Source organism: Anastrepha obliqua, chromosome 3 (genome assembly GCF_027943255.1).
Source record: "Anastrepha obliqua isolate idAnaObli1 chromosome 3, idAnaObli1_1.0, whole genome shotgun sequence".
Classification (NCBI taxonomy): Eukaryota; Metazoa; Arthropoda; class Insecta; order Diptera; family Tephritidae; genus Anastrepha; species Anastrepha obliqua.
Genome location: NC_072894.1, coordinates 80,959,662 through 80,982,349, shown reverse-complemented (window position 1 = coordinate 80,982,349; position 22,688 = coordinate 80,959,662). Strand labels below are relative to the sequence as shown.

The 22,688-nt window shown below is 37.2% G+C and overlaps 2 protein-coding genes across 4 annotated transcripts; one reads left to right on the top strand and one right to left on the bottom strand.

Moving 5' to 3' along the window:
- The first annotated feature begins 1,814 nt into the window (after positions 1 to 1,814).
- LOC129242927 (staphylococcal nuclease domain-containing protein 1) lies at positions 1,815 to 14,395 on the top strand. 2 transcript variants are annotated; one of them, XM_054879860.1, is made up of 5 exons: positions 1,815 to 1,946; positions 2,008 to 2,195; positions 8,873 to 9,710; positions 10,336 to 11,768; positions 13,496 to 14,395. In XM_054879860.1, exons 2-5 carry the CDS (start codon positions 2,100 to 2,102, stop codon positions 13,907 to 13,909), a joined length of 2,781 nt encoding a protein of 926 aa, XP_054735835.1. In that variant the 5' UTR covers positions 1,815 to 1,946; positions 2,008 to 2,099; the 3' UTR covers positions 13,910 to 14,395. The 2 variants fall into 2 exon arrangements, with proteins under 2 accessions (XP_054735835.1, XP_054735836.1); XM_054879861.1 differs by lacking the exon at positions 1,815 to 1,946 and having other exon boundaries at positions 1,953 to 2,195.
- A 1,790-nt stretch (positions 14,396 to 16,185) lies between these two features.
- Positions 16,186 to 22,136, bottom strand: LOC129242926 (DNA repair protein Rev1). 2 transcript variants are annotated; one of them, XM_054879858.1, is made up of 7 exons: positions 22,030 to 22,136; positions 21,179 to 21,974; positions 18,865 to 19,339; positions 18,530 to 18,809; positions 18,041 to 18,467; positions 16,431 to 17,298; positions 16,186 to 16,374 (listed from the first exon to the last, which is right to left on the bottom strand). In XM_054879858.1, exons 1-7 carry the CDS (start codon positions 22,054 to 22,056, stop codon positions 16,200 to 16,202), a joined length of 3,048 nt encoding a protein of 1,015 aa, XP_054735833.1. In that variant the 5' UTR covers positions 22,057 to 22,136; the 3' UTR covers positions 16,186 to 16,199. The 2 variants fall into 2 exon arrangements, with proteins under 2 accessions (XP_054735833.1, XP_054735834.1); XM_054879859.1 differs by having other exon boundaries at positions 21,179 to 21,886; positions 22,030 to 22,132.
- Between the last annotated feature and the right edge of the window lie 552 nt (positions 22,137 to 22,688).

Here is a 22,688-nt window from a genome sequence, read left to right as displayed (position 1 = left end):
ACAGCTAACGTGGCAACAATTGAGGCTGAAGTAGATGCAGTGTAAGCTCGCCTCTATGAACTACTACTGGATAGCCCGAATATTTTAACCAGTGGTTCCAATCTTTAAACTCCAGCTCGAAACAGTAAAAAATCACTAGAGTACTGCAGATAAATTCGCTGTTTTCTCACTTAAGGGCTCCATCACGGAAGTACTGCAGGCAGCTCCAGAAGTGGATCCGCTTGCTTTTTGTTTATTATATTTAGCAGTTTTTATATGTCGTTCTTTTGTTCCGAAGGTAGGTTAACAGCTCTTTTAAATATCTCATCTACTATTTCGTTTCGTATGATGTCTCTGAGACTCGATACCCAATAGATGTATAGCTTTCTGTTTGCAGCTTCCCTGCCCTGTTGGATATTTTTGGACTTAATACAATATGAGGTTATTACTGCTTGACGTTCCACATAAATATTAATTATTGAGTTACTCTCGGTTTTTGTGAAGGCTAGCTCTGCAGCTTTCCCAAGAACAAAAACTTCCGCTTGGAAAATACTCCGGAGCCTTATTGGCTGTCTAATCCCTAATTTTGAATAGTAAGTAAATACCCGCATCCATTTTACTGTTTCTGTTTACTACTCCTGTACCATAACATACCTGCTTGCGAAGAGTATTAAAGTACATTCTTCGAAGTGGGTCTAATATATGTTAGTTCCTCACCTTTATTAGCTATATCTACACTAGTTTGAAGAATATAATTGAGTAATGACTCACTTCTGTCGTTTATATCTCGGCCGAAGCGTTTTTAATTTGTGGAGGTTTATTTGAAGGACCTTCAACATTTGATTCCGGTACCTTCGCGAGGTTGAATACTTCCTTCAGCTCACCATTCTCCACTTCCTGTAAGGGAGGCTTCCAAGAACTCTTCTATACCGAGACTCTTTCCCGCCTCCTCCGTCTCGAACGTATTGTTATTGCCATCTTTCGGGTTGCGTTTTTTGAGGCGAAGGAACACGCTGCCAACTCCCCATGCCAGCATCTCCAATTGTGCGTTCTCTGCCGGGTTGTGGATTTGGAGGATGTACTTCTGGTCCCCGTCAGTAGTTGCTGGTTTCGACAAATCCAACACCTTCCAGTCAGTTGTCGGCATGCCTGGATTTTGCCCATGTAAAGTTGACCATCAAGAGGGAGCAGAAAGATTTATTCATTGGTCTTAGCTATGCACCACCTGCTTGCGTTGCTGCAATGATGTCACCAACCGCGTGAAAGATATAATGGAGAGAACTTTTGCCAACCAATGTAGTTGGAAAGTGCCAATTAAATTAGGGAAACACATCCAAATGTTTCTGTTGTCCTATCGCTCAGCTGTTCATGAAACTACTGATTAATCACCGCAAGTGCCTTCTTTGGAAGCGATTTAAGGCTTCCGGGTAATTTTTCGTTCGGAAGAGGTGCCGCTCTTGCAATGGACGAAGGTAATCATTGGGAAGCTCTGGCGGCTTTATTTCAATTTGTGCTTTTACAATTCAATACACAGCACTTCGTTTAGTTTTTTTTAAATCTCACAAATCATAATATTACCAATCTTTTCACTGAATTTTTGAAAGCTTGTAATTTCCCCTCCTTTTTGAATTGTATTATTAAAGTGTCTACTTTCGGAAAATGCCACCCTCTGTATTCAATTCATATTGGGCAATACTTATCAAATTATTTAAACTTGTATTTATTGCTTTAAAAAATGGCAGTCTCTATTGGCAATATATTGCCAATTATATTTATCTATTTATAAAATGCTATATGTGTAGATGTGGCATTAGTTGCATGGCGTCACATGACATTTGACGTTAGTGACGTTTGTTCGTATTCGTTGCCACAACTGCCTGACTGCTGTCAAACCGAAGCAAAATTTCACGGGCGGTGGTGTGTTAATACTCGTGCAAACGTGGAACGGACGAAGCAGAAGCAGAAAGGTGAACATTGAGTTCAAGCAGAATAATTTTTTCCGCGTCTTCAATTATATTTTAATTGCAGAAAGCAAGAAAAACCTTAATTAAATAGTGCAATCGTCACGAATTATCAGTGCATAAATACCCGCTATAGCAAGCAAGTTATATTGAAGCGAAATGAGTGGACCAGCAGCGACAGCTCCAGCCACGGCGACAAATAAGGATGGCGATTCAGCAGCGGTTGTACCAAAGCGGCGTGGTGTCGTGAAACAGGTCAGTAAAAACTTATATGCATCGAAATTGATAGGATAAGTGTTTCAAAATCCGGAATTAAGCAAAATTTTAGTGATATAGATTGGTCGATTTTCAATAAAGCAAAGGTAAGGGGAAAATCTGGTTGAAATTGTGGTAGCAGCGAGCTGGCGACAAACGTTCACGCCGACAGCACAAGTTTTAAGTGTGTGTGAGAGGGATGTGGTTATGGTATTAATAATGTGAGTGAGCAGTACAAACATAGTGAAATGAAAGTTTTATGGAGGTGCCAACTTGGCAGATTTTAGAAGGGACCGTTGGTATTTTACTTTGTGTATTATATACAACAAGGGATTCTGCGTCAATGGCTTCATAAGCAGCGCTGCTTACTCCATAGGCGGCCAACCATTGAATTACCGGTCATGCCATTGTGACGTTCCGCGATTTTCTTCATAAAGGGCGATTAATTGGCGTTGGAAAGCGTCGCTGGGTTTGACGTTAACGCCGCAGTGGCAGATGTCAGTGTTTGCCTGCTCACCGCTTTCAGATTTTGGAGTTTCGTTTATAACCTCACTTTCATTGAAAATGCGTTTGCCACACATACTATACATTTTGTAGGACTTGATCTTTAAAGACTTCAAATACTTTCAAGAAATTTCATTTCATTTCGTTTAAATATGTAATTGTTTTTATTTTCTTTTCACAAGATAGCACCTTACAGTTTGACACTAGAAAAGCAATTCATAAATTTGGGTGAAATAGTAAGCAGCTTTATAGACACATACATACATATGTATGCATGCTCAGGTATGTATGTATGCATGTACGTAGTATCGTGTCTGATTACCCTAATGAGGCTTTGCTGCAATCGTCCTTCAAAAGTACAAAATAAAAGAATTAGATACATCAAACGAATTTTACTTTTTGCGAGGTAAATTGTTAATTTATGAATGTATGCGCTAATATAGAGTACTACTACACAGCATTAAAACGCCTTGCCTTCTGGTAACGTATACCCAATTTTGTGCAAATGTTTGTCAGTTATGAAGGTTTCAATTCGAAGCATGTACCCTTACAGATGTCTATCCTTTTCGTAATTTTTTTTTTATTCTATTTTATTCATATTTAGCTATATTGGGTCTATATGTATAACGATAATTTCGAGCCGAGTGTTATCTTTCAGAGCTTCATTTATTTCTGGTTTATTCAAATAAACGTTTTGATATGGTGTACAAATTACTGAAAAAGTATCATGAACCTATTCTCAGGAATTTTATTTGCAATAAATTCATTTTTTGTTGGCAGTGTGCATGTCGCACCATCTTTTCAGAAGTGTAGATAGTATGTACATATCAAGCCATGAACTATAGGCCAAAAGTCATTGTTACCATGTTTCCTTATACTCCGACGCCGTTCAATTACATTTTGATCTTCAATTCTTTCCTTTACAGCAGCGGTATTTTGAACGGTCGGTACAAACTTTTTGAGGTATTTTTAGGACTTGTACTTGAATGTATCGAAAACGTTTCTAGTAAATTACAAATTATCTACTGAGCACGTGACAAAAGACGCCAAAGAAGTGTCAACATTCATACCATATTTTGTTGTGTTGGCTTTCTATTACTGACACAAAAGGTTTGCTTCAAAAATTATGATATTACACAAAATGTAGTCGATATAACCACTAACCACAAATTTGTAAAAATTTAACGATTTAGGGACGAAATGAATGAAATACAAGAAAATTGAAACCCTACTGCTGCTACCTGTCCAATGTGGTTTGAGTAAAGGTCTTTGTATGTGGCACACTTCATGATAATAGAGGTAACAAATAAATGGTTCAGTATCCCGGTTCCTGGAATTACAGATAATCCAGGTTTAACTGTACTCCTAAATATCTTTTTGTCCAAGGAGAATTCATACAATGTGATAGTAGAACAACTGATTTTATTTTATTTCAATGTCACAGTGATCTGTTATTGCGTTTCTTTGCTTAAATTCTGACCAAGTTACATTATTATCTATGGTTACATTCAAGAATTAGACGTGATTCCGACATTTCTCTCTTTTGAACTGCAACGTCAATGCTTAACCCCAAACAATTCCAAAAAAGGGATAAAATATGTTCCCCTTTTGGGAAAAAGGTAGATCAAAAATTAATCGCACACCAGGAGGAAGAGCTCGGCCAAAAACCTAATAAAGGCACGGATGATGGGTTACCAGTTTTGCTCGATAGGTATGGTGGAAAAAAATTTTGAGAGGAATTTTGAATTCCACGTTGGTGCATCCCGTGGCTACCCTAATAGCAATATTCTGCCAGGTTTGGAGCTTTATCCACTGCGTGACATTAGTACTTTAAATGTCGCCAGCAACATTTTTTTGTATCGCTTCAAGTACTACCGATTAGCAATTTAAGGAACTTGTTGCCGTGTTGGACCTTAGTGGTCATTACGGTTGTATGTGCCGAAAAAGAGAGCAAACTAACAACTGACAATCGATATTGGTGTTTAGTTGGTATTGACCTTTCGTTGTAGTTCGGCCTACGTCCAAGTGGTTACGATGCTTTGTTAATACCAAAAACAGTGGTGATAACATAATGGTATGGGGTTGTTTTTCATTGACTAAAACTTGGCTGCGACGTAATGGCATAAACGTTTAAAAGTGGCCAGGTCAGTCCCCTGATCTCCACCCAGTTAAGAACTTATGGGAAATCGTTAATATGAAAATTAGTAGGGAGAAACTGTAGGACCCTGGACGAACTATTTGCAATTATAAAAGCAGCATGAGAAGGCATATCGCAAAATGTTATTGATAACTTAATATCTTTAATACTTAAAAGATGTGCATCATAATAAGGGGTTTCCTACAAAATAGTAGCATAGAAATGTATTTGTTTACACCCATATAGAGGGTGCTTTAGTTTTCATTGAATTTTTCCTACTATGAACTATTTTATGTTAAACTTTTGCAATAAAAGAAATTGGTCACAAGCGTGCTGTTTTATTAAAAGTGAATTAAAAAAAAAAAAAAAATATGCATACAATTTTTATTTCCGATCTCATTGTTTTGAGAAAATCAGCAACCGCAAATAATGCACTAGGGGTGCTATAGTTTTGACCAATACTGTATGTACGTTCCATTAATATAGCCTTTATTCCATCGGTATTTATTTCTTCTTCAAATATTTTTTTGCATACATTTTAAATAATAATGGAGATAGCATGCAACCGTGCCTATCCCGCCTGTTAATTTTTGTCTCTTTTGTGGAAATGTCCTCGAATCTACTTTTTCCAGTCTAGTTGTAATGTAAGCTTTATATGTACTTAATGTCATATTTGTTTATGTCCAATTTTAAATAGCTTATGTTGTATTTTGCCAAAGGCTTTCTCGTAGTCTATAAAAAACATACAGATATCTTGGCGTCCTGTGAGTTTTGTGTAAGTGTTTGAAAGCCAAATATTGCTTCTCTGGTTCCTAAAGCTTTTTTAAAACCAAATTGAGTTATTCCCATAATCGCCACGCATTTTTTATATTCCTATCACCTATAAGTTTCAAAATACCCGGTGAGATTTTGTCACAACTCATGCTCTTTTTAATTGTGATATTTCGATTGAATTTCTTCTTTCAGACGTAGTTATCTTAAATAATGGATCACCTGTTATATTGTTTATACTAGTCGGGTTTAAATGGTTCATTGACATATTGGAACCAAATATTGAATTTTTTTGTTTTCGTCTGTTATAATTATGTTGTTTGTAACATATTAATTGCAGTGTGCCTTGTCTTGCTGCATATTTTCTTTAGTTTGCTCGCGAAATTAAAAATGGCATGCAGCTTCTCCAGTCGTTCGATATCATCACATTGTCTTTTCATTCATTGGCTCCTCACGTGTCTTATTTTGCTTCTGATTCACTTGTTTCTTCGTTTATGCTCATTAATGTTCATCTCTCATTCATCAAGTTCATCAAATATTTTGTCCATAAATTTTTCTATCCATATTAATTTTTATTCCTAGTGTTTTGGTTGTTAGTATTTTTACCTTTTCAGTAGTGTTATTCCAGCATTCGCTGGAATTGCAACTTGTCAACATGTGCAAATTATAGAAGCGGGAGTTGATTTTTTTTTCAACTGTTATGCTCACCTTCTCTCACAAGAAATTCATTGTTATATGGAGGAGAGTCCAAAAAGCCATCAGAAAAAGTGTATTGAAAATCTCAGCTATTTTTTAGCCGCTTAAAACTATTTACTTATTTTACTAAAATTTCATGTACAAAAATTCATTCAAAATATTGTTTTAGTTAAAGAATGAACCATGTTAAAAAAATTACAAACAAAATCTAACTCCAAAAACATTATATGAAATGTTATGTCATTGAATCTGCTAACTTTTATAAACCAACATTTAAGAGCTAGTCAAAATACTCCCTCAATATTGTCATCGTTTTTAATTTCTATATATTCGATGATCGAATGGGTGGGTGCGTCATTCGGAAGTGACCAAGCTCGAATCTCCGGACATGAAATACCAAATGATAAAAAAATCTTAAGGTACTTGACCACCTTGGAAAGCTAAAAAGTACAACATATTCAATAATTTTTTTTTCATGTTCTGTATAATATATTAAAATAAATTTTTTTTTTAATTTTTATTTAGAGCTTATATAATACAAAAAAAATTGATTTATTAAAATTTCTTTTTTTAACATATATCCAGGAGGCGCCAAAGTCGAGGCCTGAAGAAAATCATGTCTTGCGGCGGACAGTTAATCTTAGAAATGGTAATTCTAAAACAAAAGAGAGAAACAAAATTTTCAAAAGGAAGGTTCCTTGCGTGAGAATTTACCACAAACTGACAAAAAAAAAAATAATAAAAAAATGGCGGATGTTTGAAAAAAAGTTAAGAAAACACCCCTGTTTTTCACAATGTTATGCTTAAAAAGCAATACTTTATTAACTTTTTTTTTGCAAAATGTGGTAAATTGGCATACAAAACATCTTAACAAATAAAACAAGACCAAAATCATTAAAATCGGCTAGGCAGTTTCGGAGATAAAGTGTCCGCCATTCGAAAAAAAGTAATTTCTGGAAAAACGCGTTTAAAGTTAAAACTTGCTATTTTCTTTCCGCTGAGTCAGCAAGTAATGAGTGCAGGATGCGCCTGCACATTTTCACTGATTTCACTTTGTTAGAATTCGAATTTAAAAAAACAGTTTCAGGTGATGATTTTTAAAAGTATAAGGATTGAAAAAATGTAAAAAAAAAAATTTAATTTTTTGAAACTTATAAGGTGGTCAAGTACCTTAAGCAATCATGAAAATCGATTGTCAAATAACAAAACTGTGAAATCTCCTCGGAAAAACTGCTATAACTCGCTCAGCTTTGCTCTGATTGGCTTGAAATTTCGGCACGTAATTGCAGAAAATATGACTTAATAATATGTGAGAAATGATATCGGTTAAATGTTCACCATGATCACTACAGGCTTGGTCTACAAGTCCTTTTCTAACCTCGACAGAACCAGTGTATTGAAAATATTTCACCAACCTTTGAATTGTTAACCCAAAATGGACGATTATTTCCAATAAAAAAATCTGCTATTCTTAAAGATCGACCATTTTCAGAAGTTTCAATAATTTTAGCGCATAGTTCTATCATGTAAAATTGTGCATCTGTCTACTTGACAAATGTCAAAGATGAGATAAAAAAGGTATCGCCTAGGAATTATTCCCTACTGACATCTAGGCGTCTTTTGTGAAAGACGCTTTATATATGAACGTCGTCGACTTCTTCAAACATTGTGCTGTAGATGCACGTGATTTTTTTTTCTTAACCTTTAGGGTGTGTACATAGGAACATTTTGTAAAAACTACGTACACTTTCTAAATTTCTCACAAAACTTACAAATTGCGAAAGGGATTTAAATTTTTTTATAACGGAACTCTAGGCTTGAATTTTGCCGGTCACGCTTCTATTAGACAGACTGTAATTCAAATTCTTGAAATAAATATCATTCTTGGGGAGCAACATACGCTAGATATTCAATATTTATCGCGCCGATTAATTAAATCTCGTCGCCGACTGCAATACGCAGAAAGAAGAAACCTACACACCCATTATTTATTGATGGATATTCAAATAATTTACAATCTGGATCCATAAAATTTTCTTTATAAGAGGTCTGTAAATATCGCTGAACGTGTAGCATTTCCTTATCGCGTAACCGACATATAGATGGCGCTAAGAATGTATTGCTCTGCAGCACGCAAAGCGAATGTGCACAACACTTCGTTTATTTCAGTACCCTCAGCACGTGTTAAGTCAGTTGTGTAATATTATATTTAACTAGCAAAGTAAAGTATAGAGTGCTAGGTTGATTCAATTAATTTGAAAGTGGCTTCTATTTCTATTGCAATTCGTTACAAAATTAAGAATATTTCATAGCTACTTAGTAATAATAGTGTTCGTTTTACGTACACATTTTTATGAATCTTGAAAAACGTATTTTAATTTTTTTCTGAATGAAAGGTTAATTTATGGTGTGTTTGAAATCTAATAGTTTCTTTGGTCTAATGTAGTATTGTGTAAGTACATATGTTGTTGGATGTTTTAACCTCGTTTTATATAATTATTTTCAAACAAGTTCACATATCTTCTTGGTTATTATAACATATCCGATAATTTCATTCTCTTTTCAACAGGTTCTTTCTGGTGACACCGTTGTTATTCGTGCCCAAAAAGGTGCGCCACCACCGGAAAAACAAATCACTTTTTCGTATGTTCTTGCACCCAAGCTAGCACGTCGCCCAGGCGCCGGAGGCGATGAAACTAAAGACGAACCCTGGGCTTGGGATTCCCGCGAATTTCTACGGAAGAAACTCATCGGCGAAGAAGTTTTATTCTCCTTTGAGAAACCTACGAATTCCAATCGGGAGTATGGTTTTGTTTGGCTCGGTAAGGATGCTGAAAGCGGCGAGAATGTTGTCGAGACTATGGTACGCGAAGGTTTTGTGACAGTCCGCCGGGAGGGTAGACCATCTAGCGAACTGCAACGTCTTATCGAGCTAGAAGATCAAGCAAAGTCGGCGAATCGCGGCAGATGGTCACATGTTCCACCTGTTGACAAGGTGCGCTATATTAAATGGACACAAGAAAATCCTGCTCATCTTGTTGAATATTATGGTGGTAAACCCGTCAAAGCTATTATTGAACATGTTCGAGATGGGTCGACGGTTCGTGCCTTCTTGCTGCCTGAATTCCAATACATTACTTTAATGATTTCGGGTATCCGTTGTCCAGGAGTGAAACTTGATGCAGATGGCAAACCGGATCTGAGTGTGAAAATTCCATTTGCCGATGAGGCGCGTTTTTTCGTGGAATCGCGTTTACTTCAGCGTGAAGTTGAAATACGTCTTGAGTCCGTCAACAATTCAAATTTTATTGGCACAATCATATTCCCAAAAGGCAACATTGCCGAATCGTTGCTGCGCGAAGGTTTGGCTAAGTGTGTCGACTGGTCGATGGCCGTCATGAAGAGTGGTAAGTTTTTGAAATGTTTAAAGTTTTTAGGTGTGCTGCAATACTGACTTGCAATGACTCGAATTCATATCCGGTCAACATTCCCCCAAAAATACAGGAGAATATTTTAAAAGCGGTATATATCTCTTACAAAGAAATTTCAACTATGCTGGTTTCGACTGAGAATGTGTGGCACTTTATGACAGTATTGCAGCACGCGAACAATGTGTAATCACATTTGTTCAACTTCTAGCTTTGTGTTTTCTTGTCGATGATTTAGAGTTTCTTGAACCTTATACACATAAGTTAGAACAATATTCAGTATCAAGGTCAACGTGGTTTAACAGATTTTCCATCTCATTCGGCCCACGCTGAACTTATTGCAACTAATTATCGTTACTATATATTTAAGAAAAGTGCCTCACTTTGAGTTACCTGAGCACTCATTTGCAATGCCATTGATATGCTCTTGTTTAACACAATGTGATGCGAAATTAAAGACGGATTCCAAGATTTTGACGTTTTTTTAAATTTAAAGCGACAAGATCATTTCACCCCGCCGACAAATCCACATGTTGTTTCTAATTTTATTAATTTTTCCAGTGTATTCTATATTAACAGAGTAACACATCTTCTTTTCCAATAGGTGCCGATAAGTTACGTGCTGCCGAACGAACTGCTAAGGACAAACGACTGCGTTTGTGGCAAGATTACCAATCCAAGGCGCCTACTGTGAATGCTAAGGAAAAAGATTTCACTGGCACTGTAGTAGAAGTGTTTAATGGCGATGCCATAAGCGTCCGCCTGTCAAATGGACTAGTCAAGAAGATATTCTTCTCTTCTATTCGTCCTCCACGTGACACTCGCTCCGGTGTCGGTGCTGATGGTGAGGTTGTGTTACCTCCACGCGGTAAAAACTACCGCCCACTATATGAGATTCCCTTTATGTTCGAAGCACGTGAATTTTTGCGCAAAAAACTAATCAATAAAAAAGTACAATGTAATTTGGATTACATTTCGCCAGCACGCGATAATTTCCCCGAGAAGTATTGCTACACCGTTTTGGTGGGGGGACAGAATGTCGCTGAAGCTATGGTCGCGAAGGGTCTAGCCAACTGCGTACGTCATCGTCAAGATGATGATCAGCGTTCTTCAGTATACGATCAGCTTCTAGCTGCAGAAAGCCAGGCTATCAAGGGTCAAAAGGGCATGTTTGGCAAAAAGGATAACGTACCATTACGTATTAATGACTTGACTGTTGATCATTCCCGCATCAAAGTACAGTATCTACCATCTTGGCAGCGGGCTCTGCGCACCGAGGGTATAGTTGAGTTCGTTGCAAGTGGTTCACGTCTACGTTTGTACGTACCGAAGGATAGCTGCCTGGTGACATTCCTACTGGCTGGCATTTCATGTCCGCGTTCCTCACGCCCTGCACTGAATGGCAGTCCAGCACAAGAAGGTGAACCCTACGGTGAGGAGGCCTTAGCTTTCACACGTGACCGAGTTTTACAGCGGGATGTCTCAGTGCATATTGATACCACAGACAAGGCCGGATCTTCAGTTATCGGTTGGCTTTGGACGGATAACAATGTGAATTTGTCAGTGGCATTAGTCGAAGAAGGGCTCGCCGAAGTGCACTTTAGCGCTGAAAAATCTGAATATTACCGTCAACTAAAGAATGCCGAAGATCGCGCTAAGGCTGCCAAGAAGAACATATGGGCAAATTACGTAGAACAAGTCGTTGAAGAAAAACCAGTTGTGGTTGAAGAGGAGAAAGATGAAAAGGCACCCGTAGAACGTAAAGTGAACTACGAGGATGTTATTGTAACCGAGATTACTGCTGACTTGACATTCTTTGCGCAAGCCGTTGAGAATGGAGCGAAGTTGGAGGCAATGATGGCCAAGTTGCATGCTGACTTCCAAGTCAACCCGCCAATAGTTGGCGCTTACACTACTAAGCGCGGAGATGTATGCGCAGCTCAATTTTCTGCCGACAATCAGTGGTATCGTGCCAAGGTGGAACGTGTTCAAGGCAATAATGCTACTGTGCTCTATATCGACTATGGCAACAAAGAGGTAAGATTAAGCGAATATGCCAATTATGTACATACAGTGCATTCGCGATGACATGAACACTTAATTAACCTTGACCGCTCTATAACAAGCATCTTAGCGAGTTCTGTAATGAGAACAATATCAATTACGGTATACTTATAAACACCTTGAATATCGATTTAGGAAATTCACTAATATTAATTAAAGTTCATCTTTAAGCTGCTTTCAAACCAAATTCTGAACTACATATGCACCAACAGTAGCTGCAAATTATAAATACATGCACTCATTTATGTACAGGGTGATTTTGCATAGTTTTTTTTTATTCATAAAAAAGGACAAAAATATTTTACGGTGTATTATTAGATTATTCGAAAGAGCAAACATTCCCATTATTCCTGCCTCTTAAAAATGGCTTGCTTGATGTTCTTAAGGGCTTAAATCATTAATGCACTATTCGTACAACATGGGTCCTTCACAGCACATTACAAAAAAATCTAACGGTTCCAAATCGCAGCTCCGATATGGCCAATTGACACCGCCGAGACGGCTAATAACACGATTCCCGAACTTTAAACACAAAAGATCAATTGTGACATGGCGTGCCATCCTGCTGAAAAAAAGATCGTCGTGATTTCAATTTCTGGTCCCAAAAAAAAAATATTTACAACGCGTCTGTAGCACTTACGATTAATAGAAATGTTTCCAGCAGTTTTTTTTTTAAAGAAAACTGGGTCGATGATACCACCGCTCCAAACTGTCGCTCCGTGAGTATTTATTGGCTTCTCGACGATCACGCGCGGTCCGATATCCAGATGCGGTAGTTTTGCTTATCAACGTAGCCGCTGAGAAGAAATGCGCACTGTTTGGGTTACACAACTTTTACTTCTGAAATAAATTTGCAATTTCTTAGCGTTGTACAAGCGTAAAGCGAAGATATGATAGTGACTTTCTCTCAAAATTCCCAGCGGGAAGGACATGTCACTGCCAAAATAAATTGCTATTAAAAAAAACTATATGGACCACCCTGTATTTGCGTGATCTTGTTGGAAAGGATTTGGGTCTCTCACTGCTTACCAAAGCTACAAATAAATGGAAGGATTCTGCTGTTTATTTTTTCAATTCATCAAGTCTTTTTTTTATCCCCCTGAATTTATTTTATTAAAATATGGTTTGATATACGATGTGTATTAATGCATTTACCAATCAGCATATTTTTCTACCGTTGGTAATCTCAAATTCACTTGATTTTAAATATGTATAGTTCAGGTTATCGCGAGTGCAATAAGTGTTAAAATATATGTATGTGTATATCTATATATAAGAATAACTATCAATAAATGCAAGCTCCTTAGATCCGTTACCGTCTTCAAGTGTAACGCATGAGTCATAAGCTTGCGAAAGCAAAAAGCGAGTAAATTTGGCATACCTCAATGGTGTTATATATTGCTTGATCATTGCTTATCATGAGCATAAACTCCATCGTCAATTTGGCTGTAGCGCAACTGAATTGGATTGCTGGACGCGGTTAAATGACGCAAAAACAATATTTTTTTGTTACATTGCGCCTTGACGCCGTAGAAAGTAAAAAAATTGGAGCGCAAACGGTAGATGATGGAGGATCAAAGTATATATATGACTAGCTTGGTTTTCACGCAACACTAACACAACACATAGTTTTTGATTGTGAATTTAACTTATTTTTAGTTTCTTTACTAAACTTCATCTGATAATTTTCGTATTTTTAGACTGTGCCTACAAACCGTTTGGCAGCCTTGCCTTCTGCATTCACCAGCGACAGGCCGTATGCCACCGAGTATGCGCTTGCTTTGGTTCAACTTCCCTCCGATAATGAAGACAAGGAAGAAGCACTACGATTGTTTGCCGAGGATGTGCTCAATCGCACTGTAAAATTGAATGTCGAACTAAAACCTGCCACTGGGCCGGCATTGGCAACGGTGCATGACCCAGCTACCAATGCCGATATTGGTAAGCAATTGGTAGCTGATGGCTATGTGTTAGCCGAAAAACGTCGCGAACGTAAGCTTAAAGATTTGGTGGAGCAGTATAGGGCTGCCCAGCAAGCTGCGCTTACTGCGCATTTGGGCATTTGGAAATATGGTGACATCACTCAGGACGATGCGCCTGAATTTAGCCGCTAAAACGGACGTGCGCGATAGCGTTTTAAATGTTTGTCTGTCACATACCCGCCCTACAAAAACAACAACATTCATAGCTACATACATAAATGAAAAAATAACGAAAAATAAATGAAAATGAGGTATAGTAAGAAAAATTACAGTAACTTGACAAGAATTGATTCAAAACAACATACTCAAGTAGAGTAAAGTTCGAACAGATATTCATAAAGTAATATGAAGTGCAAAAAAACCCAGAACGAACATGTATACAATATTACATGCACACACCAGGAGCCACGTAGTTGTACATTAAAAATAAAACAAAATAATCTGTACACAACAACAACGTCGGCAATGCATAAATGCATTACAGCTGGGCTTAAAGATCGATGTCTTATCATGCCAATGCAGAAGTATCCACACAAGCTTCGCATATAAATACATACTTCCATGGCCACTAAAATTGTAAAACAAATAAATAAAACAAATCAAAAAAATTTTTTAAGACATGAATTGTTCTATTATACATAGTATGCCTAATATCCTAAAGCTTCCCTGTAAGAACGGAAATCAGAAAATTGAAATATTTCAAGGAGCGCACTCGCGGCTATTATTGCTTATGTATGCTGTTAAATCTACAAAAAAAAAACAAAAACTTTAAACATTTTCAAATTCAACTACAAAACCTTACCTTTATAAACAAAAATCCAACATTTATGATTATATATTTTTCTTTACTATAATTTTTTATTAAAAAATTGAGAACATACTTTTTATGAATTCAATTAATTGTTTTTCTAAATAATCTATAAAAAGAGAAACTGCAAATACAGCCATTCCTTATATTAAATTATAAAAGGAAAAATATTAAATAAATAACACATTAGGTCGAGGAATAGATGGATTCAGTTTCGTATAATAAATAATATATTGCAACATTACCCATCGATTGATAAGGAATTAGAAGTTATACAGCATTGTGAAGTGATTAGTGTGGGAAATAGGGATGTGTTTGGCCGACCCAATAAATTGCAACGCTCCCTCAATTATTGCAGCTTGCACACGCCCTAAAGTTCTGTTCCACTTACAAATCAACTTGTAATAGATATTCCTGCTAGAAATGCTTCCCAAGCCTTCCGTTAGGGAACCTAGATTTCTGCAATATAACTTCATTTTCTAGTCTATAAATAAATCGTTGAGGCTAAATACCCCTTCAAACGACCAAGTCCAAAGAGCACTTTAAGCATGATCGCATCTTTTTTCATTGACTCAATTATCCTAACAGCTATTACATTTAATAGTTCTTCCTAAATGTACAAAAAAATCAAACCGCAGAGCGAATTTTCTCGGACGAAATTTCATTGTAAAAATTAAAACACACAGAAGTATATGAGATTGCACACAACGAAAGCGATGATGAAATTCGTCGATAATTGTTTATTTTTAATTTTACGCCTATCGCCGGTGGATAAAGTCAGGTCTCAGTGAAAACTGTAAAGAGATCTTCAAAAGCGTTGTCACAAGAGGAATACCTTGTACTTTATAACCATAATATTTAAAACTTTAATAAATTAATCGACGGCGGCCGTCGTAGCCGAATGAGTTGGTGCGTGACTACCATTTGGAGTTCAGAGAGAACGTAGGTTCGAATCTCGGTGAAAGACCAAAATGAAGAAAAATATCTTTTCTAATAGCGGACGCCCCTCGGCAGGCAATGGCAAACCTCCCGAGGGTATTTCTGCCATGAAAAAGCTCCTCATAAAAAATATCTGCCATTCGGAGTCGGTTTGAAACTGTAGGCCCCTCCATTTGCAGACCAACATCAATACGCACACCACAAATAGGAGGAGGAGCTCGGTCAAACACCCAAAACGGGCGTACGCGCCAATTATATACATATATATTAATAAATACAAAAATTTGGCGATTCACCTTTTCACTTTTGATGCACACTTGCCCTACAGCTGCGATAAAGTGATACTTTAGCTAACACTGCTTCATATAGTTATTCAGCAATCAGCCAAGCGTACCCTGTTGAATATCACCAGGGAAGGCTCTTGGAATTGCTGAGTCTGCAGCTCCCACTTACCGAGCTCTATCTACACCATGTATCTCACTCGCTTGGCACTGCTGCCAGTCGCTTCACGAATATTCGTGATTTGTCAAAATATAATTTTTCTATCTCGAACCATACTGGCGCTACAACCATTGTAAAAAACTATATATCAAACTATACATTTATATACGGGCTACAGCACAATACCATTTATATATCGCTTAGAAAAATGCCGATGCACTGAAGCAAAATATTTTATTCCAAATCAAGACGAAGGCACTTATCACATTTCAACTTTACGCTTAAATACAAGCTTCGGCCGTCATAAGCCTTTTCCATTTCCTTTTGTACGACTTTAATTATGCTCAGATATGCTTTATGCCATATGCAATTACTGGGAGTACCATCGCTCTTCTGTTGATTTAGTAATCTTTAAGATATTTTTAAATTAATAAAATTTTCAAAATCAATGTATTTAGAACTGACCTGCAAAAATAAAGTAGAGGAGTGTAGAGCCTGTCTATTTCGTCAACCCTGACCAGTTCACCTGCGTGTATAGCAATTAACTCAATGTCATATATTTCTGGCACGTCTGCACTTTTCAGCCAAGCTAAAAGCAATTGATTGCAATTTGTTTGCATGAACAAATTCTCAACAGACACTTGTGTTCTAGAACACTGTTCGGCATTACCAACATTTATTCGACTTTTGCATCTTTCTTCTGGTACTGTAGCTTGATATTTTTCAAGTGGCTGTGCCAAATCTTTTTCAACTTCTATACGCAATGCTTGCGGCAATGCAGCCATAAATTCAGGATCTATGTGCATCACTGTTGATGCGACCTCCGTAGTTGTGTGATTTTTTTGGTTCTTATACAGCGCTTTCCTTTGCTGCTTAAGTTGTGCTGCTTTAGATGTAGACGGTTGAAAATCGCTTTCATTTAGCGTACTTAAATTCAGACTAGTTGGCGGATGAGGCGGCAGCCCTGTTTTTGTTGAGTTCTGTAACAAATCCTTTTGAGCTTGTAATATTTCGTCACGAATATCTAAAGGCAGAGCCGCAAAAACATCTGGATCTATATTTTTCGGAATTGCGGGATTATTACCCAAGTTGAGTCCTGACAGCGCGGGTTGCTTGGTAGCCATGTGCTGCATTAAACCCAATATATCGGGAGTTTTTTTACACTTTTTGTCTAAAGAGTTGCATGCAGGCCTGCCACGAGTCCGTTTTCCAAAGGTTTTAACGGACAGGGCTTCTTTTTGTTCATTTAATGTTACCTCACATTTTCGTATCTCATGTTTTTCACTTACTCCACTAGGATTGCTTTCATTGTTAACCAAATCTGTGACTTTCTCTAAATAAATTATTTTTAATAAATATAAATATACATATCGCACTTGTTACGTTAAAGCGTAACAACTCAAAAGGAAAAGGAAAAGAGTAACCACTCAAAAATTTGTTATTTTAGCGCAACTACTAAACAAATAAGAATGAAACAACCGTTATATTGTTTTTAATGATATTTTCGTGCAATTACATATTTTTTCCCTTGTAATACCTATATTATGAATATTTACGGAAACAGTTTTTCGTCTCTACTGAAAATGTTCAGATTTTGAGTTGTTACGCTTTAACGTAACAAGTGCGATATGTTGAAAATATTAGGTTGGGGAAAAAGAATTCCATTATTTTTGCGCAAATGGGTTAAAACGACTACTAACATGCCAGGTAATTTCGATTATTTCTGTGATTTTATCAACATTTTTTTACATCAAAAATGCCTGAATGGAATCGACGAAACCAAAATTGCACGTAATGAGCTGTTACAGTATCGGCACCATAAACACCAGGCGAAATTTCAGCGGATTAGCTTGCATACTTGCCTTAATAAAAAAAACTGTAAAATGTAAATGCGAATTTACATTGTTAACACCCTGTAAATCACAACTGAATGGAACGAACCAAAAACAGCAAAATCATTTTTTAGTAAGCTTTAAATTGTTTAACCGAAACTTTACGAGATATTGATCCCTACAGCCATCTAATGAGAATGGATTTCTTTTACCCCAAACTAAGACAATTAATGCATTGTATACCTTTTCGCTTCTCCACCTTGTTAAACATATTCATTATGACATTCTTTTTCCGTTCCTTATCCTCATTAGGGTCATTTAGTTTAGATAGTTGAATGCCAATACCACGCAATTCGTTAGGCGGTACTGCTAAAGCTTTCATTGTTGTTAAGACTGTACGTGTAATCACATCCACGTCACAAGTGAACTCGGATAATGAGACTGATTTTGTTATATTATCACAAACACCATGCCCCATGAACTTCGCAGCCTCTAGTGGGGCATCTTTGGCGCGCACTAATAGCTTCAATGTAATACATTTCGTGCGGCGTTTTATATCACTAAGTCGAGTATGTACTTCAGAACATAGCTGTCGAAGAAACGTTTCTAATTCACTGAATTCTTTGAAACGAATGCCATAATTTACTTCCGCTGAAACAGATTTACGTATCTAAAATATAACAAAAAATTAACATTATTTTTAGTATTTAGTCTGTTTTAAATACTTCCTACCTGCCCGTAGATAAGTGGACGATTATCGACGCCACGGCAAAAGTGATATAGCGTCTCGCCAAATTTCTTCCCAACATGCATTTGTAATTTTACCAGCGAAACCTTTTGTAGATCTCCACATGTTATTAAATTGTACTGCTTTAACGTGTAGGCAGTACTGCTTCCTACACCTGGCAAGTCTTCTATTTTTATATTTGCCAAGTACTCCTCAGCAACATCAGGAAGTAATAGGTACTGACCATCTGGTTTGGCGCGTTTTGTAGCCATGCGCGCTTGCAGCCTTAACGTAAAATGTTGGAGCAAAGTTCTAAACAATTCTTAACAAATATACATACTTATTTCCTCCAACACCTGCAGAGCATGGACAACCAGTTTTTGTGCGTATTTCTTCACGCACGGCAAGTATAAAATCCATGGGTTCTACTTGAATCTCATCCAAAACCTCTGTTAGATCAACAAACATTTCATCACAACTTACTGCCTCGATATTTAACGTATACTGGGATATGGTGTCATATAAGGTATACGCAACTTCACGATAGCCTTCAAAGTCATATGGGATAGTTTTCAAATCGGGACATAAATTTAAAGCTTGTCCGACAAACATCCCATTCCGAATACCTTTGGCGCGTGCCTCATAGCTACACGAAGCAATCTCTGAAAGAGACATTTTAGCTTCGAAACCCCCACGAACCTTATCAGATAGTACATTGTTGTGTAAATGTTGGTCAAAACGATTTGCAAACAATTCCATTTCAGTTTTTCGGTCAACACCAGGATGAATGGGCACCTCTTTAGCGCTCATCCCACCTATCAATTAGAATAAGAGGATGCAAACACGTATACATATTAGTAATGTTTCTAATGAGAAGTTAAATCAACATAATTTATATATTTGGTTTTGTGTTGCAAGATGATACGTTTAAAACTTACATAAGCTGATAAATAAAGGGGACTTCATACTGAAAAACCACCCTTAGAACATAGTATACCGCGGTTTGCTTGTCAAATATAGTATTTAGATTAAAAAAAATAATAATAATTGCTTAAAGATCGGCATATCGCAAAAAAAAAAACCTCTTTAAAGTTTACGTCCAAGTAAAGGGTATTTTAAAAGTGCTAGATGTCAGTAGTGCATAATTCCTAAACAGATGATTTTCTGTTCCGATTCAAAAATTTATTCTTGTTTAACGCCGTCGTAGCCTAAAGCTTTGGTGCTTGACTCCCATTCGGGAGTGCGTAGGTTCGAATCGCTGTGCATCAGACAGCAAAATGATAGAAATGTTGTTTCTAATATCGGTCGCTTCTCCGCAGGCAATGGCAAACTTCCGAGTATATTTCTGCCATGAAAAACCATTTTCCGTTCGGAGTCGACTAAACATTGTAGGTCCCTTCATTCGTGGAACAACATCAAGACACGCGCCACAAATAGGAGGAGGAAAACACCTAACAGAAGTGTACGCGCCAATTATTTATTTCTTTTTTTCCAGCTCACGGTTTTTTATTGACAGATTTTTCAAAGATTTCGTCCTTTAAAATGTTTTGTGCCTTTTCGTGAATTACAAACTCATGCAATAAAAATAACGGAACGTCACTATTACTGTTTTATAAAACAGCATAGCCAGACAAGCGAAGTAAAGCCAAATAAACATCAACTATTTAAAGTGTGCCAATACTTTTGTCCCTATGAAAGCGGTCTCCAAACTGGATAAAGAGGCAAAGCGAATGGGTTTGGTGGTGAACGAGGACAAAACGAAGTACCTCCTGTCTTCAAACAAACAGTCGGTGCACTCGCGTATCGGCACCCTCGTCACTGTAGACAGTTATGATTTCGAGGTTGTAAAAGACTTCGTTTATTTAGGAACCAGCATTAACACCGATAACAATGTCAGCCTTGAAATCCAACGTAGAATTTCTCTTGCCAACAAGTGCTACTTTAGATTAAGTAAGCAACTGAGCAGTAAAGTCCTCTCTCGACGAACAAAACTAACAAGGCTCTACAAGGCTCTCATCAAGATCAAGTGGAGAAGGACTTGGCTTCACTTGGTGTGTCCAATTGGCGCCGGTTAGTACGAGAAAGAAACGACTTGCACGCTTTGTTAAACTCGGCCAAAATCGCGTAAGCGGTTATCGCGCCAATTAAGAAGAAGAAGAAGAAAAAGTAAAAAAAAAATTGTCTGGATCCTTTTACACAAAGACATTCCTGGAATTTCCTTCTTAGACGATTTTAAATCACCCTCGGAGACCAAGAATATACCACGGAGCCCACTTGTGAGGTAACTAGTCATGCCAGCCTAGAAAGAATGAGCACAGAACTAGGCTTGCCTTCCATCAGTATAATCATTGAGCGCCGCCCAATGGGAGCACCTGGTAAAGTATAGGGTTTCTCCATAATGGCTTCTGTCTCATCTGTAGGAACGAGGACAGCGTTGAACCCTTCCTGTGGCAGATTCTACTATATGGCAGATTTAGAATCCGCAGCCTTCCACAATATTTCATCGTTTAATAGGGAAGCAATTTAACCAAATGTAAACTTCCTTAGCAATTTTAAAATGACCGGTGGTGGCACTCGATATAATTGCAGATGGTGCCGTTTTTCGTAGAACTAAAGCCAACTTATGAAAAAGAAAAAATCTTCATACCTAGTACCTTTTGAATGCGTTACAGCTACTGGTTTACCCCTTAGCTCGGGATGCTTGCGTAGGCCCACCGATACAAAGAAGCAGTCCATATCAATATGCATTATCCATGAAACAGATGACATACGGTTACTTGCTTTAATATTTCCATATAGCCGTTCTTTTAGTTTTAAACGCGCTGGAAAATCATTCGTCGAATGGCGCTCACGCAAATCAGACACATATTGTTTGAAACTAGCACCGAGCGTTGCAATATGATGTAATCTCGAATTATTATAAAATTCCGAAAGAAATTGTGGATCGACAGCAGTGCGTGCAGTTTCCTTTTTAATGGCTTTGTCAGAAGCGGTTGCTGTAGGTGAATCGCCTTTTCCTTGTATAGCACCACAAATTTCGTTTTCGCTGAAGACATTTTCTACTTCATCTTGATTACTTTTCTTAAAAGCCAATCGTGGCTGCGTTCCTTTTTGATTTGTATACAATAAATATCGTGTGTAATCCAGAATACGCATTGCCTTTACGCAGTCCACTACCCACTGAGGACTAATAATTTTACTGGTATTCATATTGCGTACTTTTACGTCTGGCAAATTAGAAGCTATAATATAAGTAGTATGAGAACGTTCGTAATGGTGATAGGTTCCACCGTGTACCATCATTATTCGTTTCAATTCATCAGCTGAAGGATTGGTTAGACCATTTACGTAAATAGAAATCCCTGTAAATAAAGTAGAACGTCGATAGAGATTGGTAGTATCAGAAAATTGCTCTTCCAGCTTTTTTATCTTTGCTTCCATATAACCGCCCTATAAAACATTTTTTTTTAATATTGCTACAATATTCCAATATTACAATATTTACCCATTGTTCGAATCCATTCATATTCATTTCGAAATCATTTATATTTGGTATTTAAAATTAAATTAGAAGAAAGTGTTCATTAATTCGCAATGTATTTATAACTGAAATATGTTAGGTCGATAATTTGAAGTCGAGCATAGTATTTATCGACTTTGCCGGCAATGGTTTGTATATAGGCTACATAAATATAGGTAGGGTGGGCCTTAAAATGGTCTCAATATTTTCTGTTGGGCCTTCACACAGGAGAACAATTATGCATACACATCAAAGCGAATTGAATACCTGTGGAAGGCTCAAACTCTTACTTTATCGTTCTTGCAGGTACAATCTTGTTTTCTTCGTCAGACACGAGATGAATAAAATTAGTGTAGAAAAAATGTACACTATGTAGCACACAAGAATATCAGTCATTTCATCTATCTCGAAACAAATGTTCGATTCGTCTGCTAGACGTTAAAGTCAAAATGAAACTCTTTTCACACAAAACATCAAAGTACAAATCAAAATAGTTTATACAGAGTTAATATAATTTTTAAACATAAAAAAATTTCAGCGTTACTCGGCATTTTGACTTTGCCGAAGCCGAACCGAAAAAGAATTGAACTTTTCTGGTCAAAGCCGTAGCCGAGACAGTAGCTCGATCGTTTTCTATTCATCTC

Bases quoted from the DNA above. Each gene is read 5' to 3' on its own strand.
- LOC129242927 (XM_054879860.1), top strand. From the start codon at position 2,100: ATGAGTGGACCAGCAGCGACAGCTCCAGCCACGGCGACAAATAAGGAT. The intron at 9,711-10,335 runs GTAAGTTTTTGA...CTTTTCCAATAG, and splicing joins GATGGCCGTCATGAAGAGTG to GTGCCGATAAGTTACGTGCT. The intron at 11,769-13,495 runs GTAAGATTAAGC...TCGTATTTTTAG, and splicing joins TCGACTATGGCAACAAAGAG to ACTGTGCCTACAAACCGTTT.
- LOC129242926 (XM_054879858.1), bottom strand. From the start codon at position 22,056: ATGAATATGAATGGATTCGAACAATGG. The intron at 17,299-18,040 runs GTATACAATGCA...TAATTTATTTAG, and splicing joins CAAGGTGGAGAAGCGAAAAG to AGAAAGTCACAGATTTGGTT. The intron at 16,375-16,430 runs GTCAGTTCTAAA...AATATCTTAAAG, and splicing joins CCTCTACTTTATTTTTGCAG to ATTACTAAATCAACAGAAGA.